This window comes from Neopsephotus bourkii, unplaced genomic scaffold (assembly GCF_033783945.1).
Source record: "Neopsephotus bourkii isolate Nb327-2 ecotype Australia unplaced genomic scaffold, CSIRO-AGI_Nbou_v1 NB_1624, whole genome shotgun sequence".
Taxonomy (NCBI): domain Eukaryota; kingdom Metazoa; phylum Chordata; class Aves; order Psittaciformes; family Psittacidae; genus Neopsephotus; species Neopsephotus bourkii.
In genome coordinates this window covers 4,424,293-4,438,652 of record NW_026902099.1, presented here as the reverse complement: position 1 = coordinate 4,438,652, position 14,360 = coordinate 4,424,293, and the positions used below count along the sequence as shown (strand labels likewise).

The 14,360-nt window shown below is 39.7% G+C and overlaps 1 protein-coding gene across 1 annotated transcript in view; it reads right to left on the bottom strand.

Annotated features, from left to right (window-relative positions):
- The window catches only part of MOV10L1 (Mov10 like RNA helicase 1), a 32,786-nt gene extending 20,316 nt beyond the window's left edge, over positions 1-12,470 (bottom strand). The window contains exons 1-8 of the mRNA XM_061373108.1: positions 12,383-12,470; positions 10,760-10,944; positions 6,348-6,498; positions 5,828-5,940; positions 4,813-5,003; positions 2,399-2,539; positions 1,306-1,544; positions 981-1,176 (exon numbers count right to left, since the gene is read on the bottom strand). Coding sequence (XP_061229092.1) covers positions 981-1,176; positions 1,306-1,544; positions 2,399-2,539; positions 4,813-5,003; positions 5,828-5,940; positions 6,348-6,498; positions 10,760-10,944; positions 12,383-12,470 — 1,304 coding nt within the window. The remainder of the gene's footprint in view (positions 1-980; positions 1,177-1,305; positions 1,545-2,398; positions 2,540-4,812; positions 5,004-5,827; positions 5,941-6,347; positions 6,499-10,759; positions 10,945-12,382) is intronic.
- Positions 12,471-14,360: the final 1,890 nt, after the last annotated feature.

Here is a 14,360-nt window from a genome sequence, read left to right as displayed (position 1 = left end):
CCAGCTTGCACTTGCTACCTTCATGCTGCAGCCTCCCATGGAGTTTTGTGTGGGTTGCTCTGTATTAACAGAAGATTCTCAGACTTTGTGGCATTTACAGATCTACATTGTTCCTTCTACTTGCCTTTCTTCACAAATGCAGGCCATGCCTGCAGCTTATCTTTCAAATAGCAACTAAATCATCCTCCTAAGATTCCTACCCCTTGCCTCATTATTTAAAATGGTAACAGAAGTAGTATGAAAGCTCATATGGTGTGGCTTTGATGAATGAAACTATTTGATCATGATTTACTCTCAACTTTCAGATTATTAGCATCATAAGAATCAATGGTTGTGGTACACAACATTTATAGAGCTATAGCTGGAAGCAACTGAAAAGTACATGAAAGTAAGCTTTCCAATATGGAGGCTCCTATTGTGAAAGAGCTCACACAAAGCCACTTTTTATTCTTAACTAAATCCATGAAATATTTTGTACAGCAAAGTATTTTTGCTTTTCAATAACTATGCCCTCTATAAATTACTCCCTCAAGGAAGAAAACTTTTTTCCTTTTTTATTTCAGCATACATAATCTGCATTTAATATGACAGGACATCAGGGTACTGAAACTGGAAGAAAACTTAACCAGGCACAACACAAAAACTTCCAGGAAATCTGTATTAGCTCTAATGCTCATTGAACCAGCTCTAATGCTCATTTTGCAAACCAGCTGTAGGCACTGTCTTCACCTTACTGTGCTTTTTAAGAGAAGCTATCTACTCCCCCATTATATTTCTTCATTTGCTACTACCACTTTCTTTTGACAAGATTGAGAATCGAGCATTAAAATGACAACTCCTTTCATTACCGTATTTGCTATATATACTGGCTTGTGTTATCCTGCACCAAAAAATGTGCCCAGAATAAGGGAACTATCAAGTCAATTTTCATGACTTGTTTCAATTGTACTGGTCAGAACCAATGGAAAAAAAATACTTACACAGCTGTGCATATGACCACTATGAATGTTTTTTCACCTGGTGGTATGACAATTTCTCCAGTAACATTGACATGTCTTATTGGCTGTTCCACATCTTCTCTTGGCTCCTTTTCTCCATTATGTAGATTTTCATCTTCCACCAGGGAAGAGGTTTTTTCTGTCCCTGATAGATTTGTATCCCGAGAATTAATTCCGTCTGCAGCAAACAGATTTTAAATAATTCTCTTACCCCAATTGCTACTGCTAGCAGAGACAAGGCATCTCAACCTTACAGGTATTCTGAGGAGTTAATACACAGCATTCAAATATTGACATTTCACTGTACCTGGAATGACTCCATTCTTCATAATGGATGTATTATGCAATGACTCATATGTTGTTCCTCCACTGTTATATGAATTAACTGCAGCTTTTGAGAGGTTTTCTTGATTTATTGGAAAAGATGACAGATATGCTTCTGGACTGGTTTGGCATTTTTGAGGCATCTGAAAACTGAATTGCTTGTCTTTCATCCATCCAGCTAATCTGCAGCTGATTAAGGACTGTGGTGCACACCCTTTATTCCTAGAAGTAGTTATGTAATTCATTACATAATTAAATGCATAGTTAATATTCTTGGGAAGCTTAATTCTACCTGAAGTCAAATACAACTGTCTGTAGCAGGTTAATTCACTATTATTTCACAACCACTATCAGAAAGAAATTGCATTGCTATTTCTAACTTACGAGGACTAAAACCTTTGTTACATGTTAGTATTCCTAGGTCTTATCAACTACTACTATGAAGCATACAGAAATATTCTGCATTAAAAAAAAGCTTTGGTAACTTAAATTTATCATTCGATAACTGACTCTTAGGAAAGAGCATACAGAAACTAATAGAGGGTATTCAGGTATGACTTCATTTGAGCCTCTATGCCCAGATGTGGAGGGAAAACAACCCTAAAACCCCCCCAAAACAAAGAGAAAGCCACCAAAACAGAACCCCCTCAAAGATACACCAATATAGTTACTCAGCATCCAAGTTAAAAGTGTCTGCTTTTAATATATTAGTAAGCAACAGCCTCATGAGCTAGGATTTTGAAGACAACCACGTATCTGCAGTTTAAACACACGTACAAGTAAAGCATTTACTTTAATCCTCAATCCAGAAAACGATTTTATTAGGACTGAAAAGAGACACAGGGTTGGAAAATCACAAAGCAGAACCTGCAAGACAGATGTAAAATAAAAAAAGACTATCCTAAAGACATTAAATTCAATATAGAATTCTCTTTAATTCCATAGTATTTTGGGGGTTATTTGAAGACCATGAACTACAAGGCTCAACTATGAAAGGCCTGTATGAAAGACAGGTTTACAGATTACGGAGTGATAGAAAGGAAGAAAGCAAGCTCAGAACAATCAGAAAGGCTTACTCTATCCAAATGTTCATTCTTTTAGACTCCCCCAGCTTCAGAGTTCCAAAATTAGTCATTCTTGACACTTCCAACCCTCCTTTGTCTCTCATTAAGTCTTCATAAGGCTCATCCATACTGACTCCATTAGAGTGAAATTGTCTGTAAATATAATTTTAGCTAGTAATTTGAAAACAGAGATTCAACAAATGTCTTTCAGCAGAAGTTTTAGAATCACTATACCAGAGCACAGGCACAACATTCAGGAAGAAGCAGGTGAGAGGCTACTTACAATTGCAAGACAACTTGATTGCCTTTACTAATTTAAGCAGCAAATTGAAAATAAGCCTGAAGCTGTTACAGATCTCCTTGGGAGCTGAACCAAGACACAACAAACAACAGTTCCTGGTTAGCACTGGATCTTAAGAGATAAAATGACTAGACTGGAAGAGTTTTAATATGTACCGCAAGCACTTCCGTCTTCTGCTGACTGCTATGTCTGAAAGCAGCAATTGGAAAAATAAGTTTTTATAAAGCCAAAGAATCAAAAAGTACCCTTAAGAACTATCACACCTACTGCTGATGAAAAATGTCTATGAAGCCAAAGTCACATGCTCTTCCCTGAGACAGCGACCAGAGCTCTCTCAGTGCCAGCTACCCGCAGAGACAATTAAAAAAACTGCTTCTATTCTAGCATTCAGAAACTACTCTGTTAGATAAAGTGGCATGAAAAATATCTTGGAAGTATTTTAAGTGTCGCTAATATCTGCATACCCTAAGTTTTCCTTAGTGAAAGAATTGCAGAATCATGGAATAGTTTGGGTTGGAAGGGACCTTAAAGCTCATCTACTTCCACCCCTCCTGCCACAGGCGGGGCCACCTGCCACTAGACCAGGTTGCTCAAGCCTCTGTCCAGCCTGGCCTTGAACACTGCCAAGGATGGAGCATTTACTTCTTTGGGCAGCCTGTGCCAGTGCCTGGTCACCTTCTCAATAAAGAAGTTCTTCCTTATAGCTCACCTAAACTTCCCTGTTTAAGTTTGACCTCATTACCCCTTGTCCTGTTGCTACAGTCCCTAACGAAGGATCGCTCTCCAGCATCCATGTAGGCCCCTTCAGATACTGGAAGGCTGCTATGAGGTCATCTAATATAATAAAGTAAAAAAACAGCTGCGGTCATTTTCTATTAGCTACATCAGTTTACTAGCAGAGCCCACTAGATGTCTCTCACTGCAGCTTAAGCTACCTCAAGTTTTTGATATGGTAGGAAATAAAGTAAACCTGAGAAATCAACCTGAAGGTGTACTTTTGTAACTTGGCTTTAGTAAGAATTTTCTGTATGAAGTCCATCATTAAAAATTGGTCCAACTGAAAAACAAGTGAACAAATTGTACTATTGTGCAAAGTGATGTAAAAACTTCAGGCTTTATTTAGGTATAATTTAAGTCTATTGCATCCATTTTCTCCAGTGAAAACTGCTTATCCCATTCTTCAAAGTTCCTGGCAAGATCTCCAAATGACATTGTTGGAGAGGTATCTGGATGCCCTTTTTGCTCTCCTTAGGACTTTCCACTTGGTTGACAGCTTATTTTTGGCCTGCACAATCACACTCAGTAATCCTACCAAAGCCTTGTTAGCACTGAGTGACAGATTTTACAGGTAACAGCCCTGTCTATACACATTTGGCCAGTACTTGTGCTTTTCACAGAACAGACACCAAAACTCGCAAGCCAAACTCCAGATCTTTGCTGCAGAACTGCTACTGGCTAGCTGTTCCTTTCTACATTTATGTAGTTGTTTATTCCACAAAATTTTGCTTTTTCTCCTTAGTGATCATAAAAAAAAGTGATACTTTTTTCAACCTTTTCTGCCATCTGTCCAGATCCTCTTCACATCCATACAGTCTCTATAGCACCTGCACAACCTCTCAGTTTGGTATGTGCAAGCCCAAGAGTCTCTGTTCCTCAGATCATTGAACTACTCTGTTTAGGACAGATACCAGAAGAATACTACAACTTAAGCAAAACGGATTAAATATACAACCACTTTACATCAGTTTTGCTGAGAATGGTTTTCAAGAAGCAAAATCCTCACCAGAAGAACACAGAGAAAACACAAGGTAAGAGCATGAATTGGCATTTTGCTAACAAAACCATGCAAAATTCCATCCTTGCCTAGCATTACCCAAGAGCTGCTACTAGTTTTGTTTCTCTAGTAAGCACAGGCATCTTCACCTTCTGGAAAGGAAGAAAAAAATCAAGGGCTAAATTGTATCACACTCTGATCTTCCCATCAACTAGTCAACTAGCCTTCTAGTCAGCTAGTGAAAACTCATAGTATTTCTTGCTTTACAGATGCAGAAGAATTTAAGCTGCATAACTGCAATTAATCTCTAGTTGTTATTAAGTGGAAAGAGAATAAAAGAATGAACATTACCCATCTTGGCTGACTGGCACCAAGCAGAGAGCTCTCCAAACGTAACACGACTGAGTGCTCTCCACCACAACTGTGTTCACTAGATCATGTTTACATGGTGAATAGCCATCAGGAAGCCTCAATGAATCCAAAGTAAAGAATATACTCTCATTTACTGCACCACTTCTTCCGCAGATGCTGGAAATGCGAGCCTGAAAGAGTTTGTTATTCACTTTTACTTAATATTATCTGCTTAAGCTAGCTACCATTACCAACCATTGCAGTTTTTTCCTGCAACAATTATTCCAGCATTAACAGAGCTGCATTCTGAAGTTTCAGTTGCTCATGGGAGGTAAACCTACAGATCTAACCTGGAACCACTGTGCTCATCTTTAGATTTAGAAATGTAAAGAAACACAACTACTTCAGATAAGCATAAGGTTTCACTGAAATGATACTACAATATGTATATTTGACTTAATCATGACACCTATCTTGTGACTTACCAACTTATCTAGTTTATACTTCAACATTAACCAGTCATAAAATTTTTCCTATGCTTGCCATGCAAATATTATTATCTACAGATAAGGCAAATACAATAAACCATAAACCTAGTACACATATTAATAGAGGTAACAAGTATTTTCATGAAAATGAAAAAGGGGACAACAGTTGTTTTCAAGCCAAAACACTTGGATAAATTAAACAATATAAATTTCAAAGTCATTACTTCTCAAAGTTTGAAAAACACAGTTTGTAATGAGGATGCGTGTAGCTAAAACAGTAAGCATCCAAATCAACAATTGATAGCCCGTAAATAAGTAACTCTTCCTGTTCTAACAAAGTGTGTGTGCTTTTTCAAAAGGCTTTGTTATTTTAGAAATAATCCTATAAATGGATGAGATGATATGCTTTACCTTTTAATTAAAGATGTGTTACAGAAGATCTACCCATATTAGCAACTTAAAACCACTTTCAAAACCCCACTTCACACAAGATTCCTCTTGCCAAAAATAATATACAGAACATTCACCTTGTTTACTTGCTTATATCTCAAAGGCTTTACAGCAACTGCTTCACTGTTCCACGTTGTTGGGTTAATAAAATATTTTGCTTGCACACAGTCACCTTCATAAGGTTCAAAGCCTGTGTAAGACAGAACATTTCTCAAGTTTAATTGCAACTGATGTCTTCTGCATTACTCTCATGCAGAACTAATTTAAGTTAAATAAAATAACCAGCCAGAACAACACATGATTCAGATCCAGCAAGTTCAAACTTCTCTTAGCATTTCTTTCCCCAACAGGTTATGACAAACTATGCAAGAGATGCTAGTGGAAAAATACACTTGCATGCATGTAACTTATGCTTATATGACTGCATGCCAGTTATGAACAGGCAGCTTTCTTCACCCAAACCCCATGTTTGTTTCACTGCATACATGCTATTAGAATTTATTTGGGATGTTGAATGCAAGTTTATCAGAAGATATTTCTATAGTACATATAAAAAAATAAGGAAGAGCAAATAAGAAAAAGAAATCCCCTACACACCTTCACAGACATCTTCCATTGCAAAAAATGTATTGCAATTAATATAGCCACCATTCTTAGAGACAGAGGTAATATTTCCGATTAATGTTTTCATATTTTGTTCAGAAGCATCATCACTGGAGTCTCCCCAGGTATTTTGGGCAGTATCTACCTATTAATATGAAAAATCCCAACATTCAAACAGCTGATACTTAGGCTTATATGTTAAACACATATTAGTACAATACATATCATAATTTAAACAGCTTATGGAAGCTCCTCATTAGATGATTCTATGCTCACTGTAGCTGTTCATTTTTGTACACAAAACCCATAAATAGTAGCCACTAACTTTTTTAAGAAGTCTGCTGGATACCGCAACAGTGACAACTACTACAATTTCATGTTGTCAAATCTCTCATGCCTCTCTTGCTTTAGTTCTACTTAAGAATTTTCTTCATATTGCAAAGAGGACCACTGCCCTCCCAGCAATCTGACACAAGTGGAAGCAGAACGTCACTATTTCAGAAAGAAAAAGTACATTTTCAAGATATTATTTATAAACACTTTGTGTATTTCAGACTGCCCATAGTCATTAATAATCTGACAAAAAACCCCAAAACCCAAACCCAAACCAAAAAAACCCAAACTTCAAGAACTGCTTCATACAGACTCCCCATATCACCACCTCAAATGTAAGTTTACTTGCTTAATCAGTCCTCTGCAGAGCACGAGCTATAACGCATCAGTGTATGCAATTTCCCCCCACCCCCACCTATGTTGGGGCAAGTATATAGCATCTCTACTTTTAATTACTAGAATTCTTAGAACTGTAAGGCCTCTTTCTTGCTCCCAAAGAGCCACCACCATCATGGGTTCAGGCTTCAGAGGCTGTGCAGTCTCTCTCCATCTGTGGAGTTTTCATGACCTGACTGGATAAAGCCCTGAGTCAGCTGGCCCTCCCTTGAGCAGAAGGTTAGATTAGAAACTTCCTGAAGTCTGGTCCAATTTCAACTGGACTATGAACATAACTTCTATATAATCTGTTTTGCTGAACATAAAAAATATTACCATTTAAGATAGTAATAAATAGCTTAGGTCTACCTCTACTCCAGAGTTTGCAAACATTACTGTTAAAGTATATGTAACTATTTATTGTTTAGTCAACATTGTTATATCACCTGAAAAGAACCACTTCTATATGGTATTCTTTTCAATTACCTTAAAACTCACTTAAAAAAAATAGAGAAAAAATTATGTTTTGCTGCAGTCTGACAGATATTATCTTCACATTCACCAAGAATATCCAAGAATATCAAACTTTCTCCTAAGCAATTTGTATGGCTTCATATGGATAGAATCTGAATAAGCAATTACACTGCTCCACAGAAGACTAGTAAATTTACATTTAAAATTAGTTAGATATGGAATTATACTTGCAAGTACACTTAAGGAAAGGCTTTCAACACGTGAAAACACTGAGCAGAGGGCCACTCAAGGCTGACCATGCTCTTCCTTAACGTAGGTAACACAGAAAACACAACTGACACCAAAGAAGTTTTAATTGTGCCTTCCAGATTCTCCGCAAACCTACATGCTGGCAGTGCTCAGGCTGTAGGGCTTGCACTCCTGAAATCAGAACCATATCTTTAAGGTTACTTCAACACCAAAAGTTAAGAAGCAATATTCAGTTTTCTTGGAAGAAGACAGTGTTGGTGCCCAAGCATAACTCTGTATATTGTTTAATGATTATGCTCATCAGGAAGCTATTTTATTTTCTTCTATCTAAGGGAGACTTCCCTCTGCCCCCCCAAAAGACTACGATTGGAATGCTGTCGGCTGTTTTGAGCGAACTCTCAAGGGCCTCTCAAGTTTGTGCTACTACATGGAAAGTAATTCAAGAATTATCAGAGTACGGAATTAGTTCAATTTTTTAACCAAGTACGTAGAACAGTCCCTTTTAGAGAAAGGAGACTAGTGCTGTTCTTCTGTAATTAAGGGTTTTACAGCAACACAGACAAAATCTTGGGACCAGAAGTGGCAGCCCTAGACTCCTTATGCAGGAAGTCCATTACAGTCATAGTTGCTCTTGCCCAGCAGTAACTTTGATGCCTTTTTCCCCACCTTCCCCTCCCTCTAACATTCTTGAAAAGAGCACTTACACCCTTTTCCTTTTCATTTGCAGAAGCTCACATACTACTGTGTACTTTGAAGAAATCTTTGTCTCCCAGCTTATTAAATCAAGAATGCCTTTGGATCCTGACTTTCTATGGAGTCCAGTCAACTTTAGGCACAAGCTTGGCTTTAAGCTACTCATCCAGCCAAAAACTACATTGCCAAAAGATCTTCTGAAATGTCCACAGGACTTACAACTGTCCTGGTTTTGGCTGGGATGAAGTTAAGTTTCTTCCTAGTAGTTAATAGTGCTGTGTTTTGGCTTTATCCAATGTTGATAAAGCACCTGCTGGCTGTGTTTAAAGTGTGACAATGACTCATCGCAAATAGGAACAAGATAAATCATTATGTTTATCCCCAGTATTTGGAAAAGGCCGTTATCTAGCACATACAGCAAAGCATCCCACAGCTGCCAAGACATCCTAGTTGTTGTGGAGCAACTTATGCAGTTTCTCAGTTACCAGGTTTATGTATTTTGGAGTGATGACAATATTTCAACAGTATTGTGAAAATATGTCAGTCAGATGGAAAACAAGGAAGGAGAAGGATTTAAATGAACATATTTTTTGACTGTGTGTGAGAGTACTATTTTACCAACCAGCACTGAATTTGCTTGTTGGACTTCCTGTATTTAGTTCCACAAAAAAGAAAGTCATTCTTACTCAAAAAGCAAACAAAAAACCAAAACAAAAAACAAACAGACATACACAAAAGTTATCTTACAAGACACTAGGGTTCTCATAGCACTAGAGCTGTGAATATTTTAGAAATGATACTTCTCTTTCACTTTCCATTTATGTTTCATTTTAGACCACACAACAAAACTTTCTCCCCACTAACATTCTTTCCTCAGTTTTATTTAATCAATGAGAGACTGCACTGGTTTCAAAATTAGACCTATTTTGCCAAGAAAAAAATCCCTTCAATGTTATATGTACTGTAGCTCATTTTACAACTTAATATTGCTAAGTATGAAACATCTTATTTACTTCAGGAATTATTCTTGTTGCTGTTTTGAGTTAAAGGAAGCACAGAACAGAAAAAAATAGAAGCAGGCAACATTTAAAATCTTCCTGAAATAAATTATTAAAAAACAGATGCCAAACAAATCCAGAATAAAAAACCCCACCTATAAGCAACTCCCAGTTGACAATTAACTGCCAGCATCTCAGAAATAGTTTTCATGAGATTAGTTATTCCAAAACCAGCAACAGATCTTAAAAAAAAGTCTGTGCCAGTAACTGCAATCCATTTCTTCAGTAGTCTACAGATGTCACAAATATGTTTGCTGATTACATTATTTATAGATGGCATGAGTTGGTAAGACGCTTCATTACCCAATATTCATTTACTAGAAAACTCAAGTTAACTTTTAAACTAGTTACGCTGTGATTTGCTCTATAAAAGCAGCTCAAGCTTTGGCTCAGACTTTGGTCAGGGTGCATTTATGAGATGAAGTACACTAATCTAGTGCTGTACTTAAAAGTGTACTGCAGATGAGCCAAGCAGACACATGCCAGGAATATGGGTTCTGTACCACTCAGTTATCAACTGCTTCTGCACTGCTGTCAGTCCTCCAAGCACCAGCTGTATTTATGTAGTATCTCAATGTAGAAGGGTCACCTCACTCAGCTCCTCAGCTGGATTATCACAGGCACCTCAGAGCTGAGCCTGTATGATTAAAAAAATCATGGTAGCTTAAAGATGTGACAATGTGTAATCACGCTTGAAGTATGTTTACAAATGAAATAGTAAGCAAAAAGGTATCAAAATCTCAATTTTTATAACTTTACATGACAGTAAATTGCTGGTTTGTTACAACAGAAGTTTTGAAATTTATGTTTTTATTCACTTCTAAGCAAAAAAAAAAGTAAACTTGCAGCCTGTTTTTATTTTTTTATACATTCATGTAACAATAAAATGGACTTTGAAACTCAAAAAATGTTAATATACAGAGGTTTGAACCACATTTGATTAAGCAAATTCTGATGCAATTATCTCAACCAATAGTTTCAGACCGGTCTAGATGCTCAACCAATCTATACCTATATTCAGAGAACAAATATTAAAGGCACATTTTAAAGGAGATGGTATAAAATAATAATAAAATACCAAACCAATTTATCACCATTAGATGAGGAGCTGGCAATGTCTTCTATTTTGTAGAATTCATGAGGCTGTAACTATACTAACTTTTAAAGAAAAGTCTCAAGGGATTTACAGAGCAAGTGAGACTACTATTTATCTTCACCTCTTACCCTGATAGCCTTCAAGCGACCCGATGTTTTATCCTCTTCAACAGTGGCAGTAACTTCCTGTCCAACAGTCAGTGGAACAGCCGTTTTAATAGCATCCTTTGTGAATATTATCATGTCATCTATCATCCCATAATCATAGCAAAATCGTGTCACAACTCCTTGGACAGTTTTTAATTCTTTATCACCTGCAGCCAGAGGAAAAGCACTGACATGAAACAGAATTGTTTCAGTTTACAGAACTATGTAACAAGTAATGAATGCTACTGAAAAGTCCTACCCTTCCTATAAAAAGGTCATTCTCTTTTCAACTGAAAAACCAACAGTTGACAACTAATTAGTTTCACATTTAAGTCTTGAAGTCTCATGGCAACTTATGGTTTCAAACAATTAAGAAAGCTAGTTAAATACAAACTACATTGTAAAAACAACATTCTTCAAGCCACATGAAAAAAAATAAATCATAGAATATCTCAAGTTGGAAGGTACCCACAAGGATTGAGTCCAACCCCTTACTCCTTGCAAGACTACCCAGAACTCAACTATATGACTAAGAGCATAACCCAGACGCTTCCTGAACTCTGGCAGGCTTGGTGCTGTGACTGCTTCCTTGGGGAGCCTGTTCCAGTGACTGACTATCCTTCCAGTCAAGCACCTTCTCCTCATGTCCAATCTGAACTTCCCTGATGCAGCTTCATCTTGCATCCTACCACTGGTCCCTGGAGAGATCAGCACTTCCCCCCTCTGCCACCACCCTCCTTGAAGCCTCAGCTGCTCCTCATAAGGCTTGTGCTCCAGGCCCTTCACCAGGTTTGTTGCTCTGCTCTGTAATTGCTCCAGCATCTCAATGTCTCTCCTGTAGCCAGGTGCCCAAAAGTGAACAAATGATGTAAGATGCAGCCTCACAAGTGCTGAGTAAAGGGGGACAATTATTTCCCTAATCCTGCTGGCCTTGAATAAAGGATGCAGATTTTTCTTAGCCCTCCTTTTGTTGTTAACATATTTACAGAAAACACTGCTTGTTGTCTTTAACAGCAGTAGGTAGATTAAGGTCTAGCAGGGCTTTGGCCCTTCTAATTTCCTTCCTGCATAGCCTCACAACAACCTTGTAGTCCTCCTCAGTTGCCTGATCCTTCTTCCAAAGGTCACAAATTTCCCCCCCTCACAGTTCCAGCCAAAGCTCTCTATTCAGTCAAGCCAGGACTGACCCATCTCAGGTGCAGAATCCAGCACTTAAATATATATACATATTCAAATACACTGAAAAACCCAAGATAAAATAATACCCTCACGCTAAACAACTTCTCCCAAAAGCTCTGGGTCAACAGCTATTTTCAAGATTTTCCACAGCAAGAGAAAGTGTTGTGGTTTAAGCTCGCATGGGGAATCCAACACACCTAAAACTCCTGTGCTGAAAAAGCAAAAAGTGCTGCTAGGAGCACTCCTGCATGCTCTGCAGTCAAAAGGCTGCCTTCTTTTCTTGAATCCCTTCCTTAAGTAAGCAGGTCTTCACTCAGCCCCACTCGTGTGAGGGGCGAGACCACCAGCACCCTCAAAGACCTGAAGCTGCACACATGGCCCGCATGTGCCGCCGCAAACCCATCAGGGGCCCCCAGGAACTCCTACCTGACGCCGCACATCTCTCCTCTCCGTCTTCCTCGTCATCTGCGCGCCTCCAGAAGTAGGACAGAGCCTTGCCCAGGAGGCCGAACATCGCCAAGCACGCCCCGCACGAAACACAACCCCCAGGGCCCTCACTACAGCCGCGCTTCGAGTCCCCACGACGGCGCAGACCAATCACGCTGCTCGCTCCTGGTCACGTGAAAGAGCAGTGTGCCGTGACGGGCTGCATGCAGCGGCGGGTTGGCGGGGGAGGGGTTTCTCTCGGCCTTTCCCTCGGGTCACGTGACACCGGATGGGACTGCTCCCCCGACCGCGGACGGCTTTTGGTAGCTTAGTGCGTGGGGAGGCGGTGGCGCTTTACGGCAGGCGGCGCAGTGACGGATGCTGGGAGGACTCCTTCGTAGGACTGTGGAATATCAGGTTGGAAGGGACTTAAGGGGTCATGCAGCCCAACTTTTCTTAGCATTCATGACCTAGACAAGATGGCCCAGTACCGTGCCCAGTGGGATCTTAAAGGTGCCCAGTGTTGGGGAATTCACCTCTTCCCTGGGGAGAAGGTTATGATAATCAGCCATTATTCCAATGGCTGATTGTTCTCATAGTGAAAAGTTTTCTTCCTGTGTCCAGTTGGGATATCACCAGAGGTAACTTGTGCCCATTACCCCTTGCCTTTTCCATTTTACTCCTTGTGAAAAGGGAGTTTCCATCTTTTTTGTAGCCTCCTTTTAAATACTGGAACATGGTGTTAAAAGTTTTGCCTGAGGCTGAGCAACACCAGCTTTCTCAGCCTGTTTTCACAGGAGAGGTGCTCCAGCTTTTGTGGCCTTCCTCTGGGCCTACTCCAATAGCTCCACATCCCTGTTACATTGAGGGCCCCAGAGCTGAATGCAGTACTGCAGGTGGGGTCACACTACAGCAGAGTAGAGGGGCAGGATCACCTCCTTCGACCTGCTGGTCACGCTCTTTTTGATGCAGCCCAGGATATGGTTGGCTTTCTGGGCTGTGAGTGCACATTGAAGCTGGCTCATGTTGAGCTTCTTGTCAGCCAACATCCCCAAGTCTTTCTCTTTGGGGCTGCTCTCAATCCATTCTCTCTAGCTGTGCTTGAGATTGCCCTGAGCGAGGTTCAGGACCTTGCACTTCACATTGTTGAACTTAATAAGGTTGGCATCTGCCCACCTCACAAGCGTGTCAAGTTCCTTCTGGATGGCATTCCTTCCCTCCGGTATATCAACCGAACCACACAGCTTGGTGTCATCGGCAAACTTGCTGAGAGTGCACTCAGTGCTACTGGCCATGTCACTAACAAAGATGTGGAACAACGGTCCCAGGGCTGATCCCCTGAGGAGCACAAGTCATCAGTAGCCTCCACTGGTCTCTAATCCCAGTTGCAGCCAGCTTCAAAATCATAGAAGTTGTAGATTATTATAGACTTGGTTAAAGGAAAGAAAAAATACTTTTGTCTTTATATCATTAATGCTGTGGCTCTAGAGGAAATCAAATTTTGTTGACAGTTGCTTACTATGATGCAGAGGGTTGACCAATGTACAGGGGGGTTGTACAGGGGGGTTAGAGGAATTTGCTTGCGTTAGAGGAATTTACTTGTGTTAGAGGAATTTACTTGCCTAGACAAGGTATTGTCTGTTGTAAGTGCTTACTAAGCAGAACAAAGACACCAAGTCCTATTGATAAGCAAAAGCAGGCACCTGGTCGTATTGATAAGCAGACACCTGATTATAATGATACGTAGCTATTGATAAGGAAAAGCAGGCGCCGGATACGGGAAGAAGCAGATGGTTTATGGCTGGGGCACCGACCAAACCCTAAGGCCATATGTGTAAAGACTAAAAGGTGACAAGTTCAAGAAGAGGAAGACTCATTTACTTCATCTTGAAGACCCCTACCCACAGGAGGAAGACTCATTTACTTCATCTTGAGACCCCTGCCCATGACCAGAGGGGGCACTGCGCAGGCGCAGAGG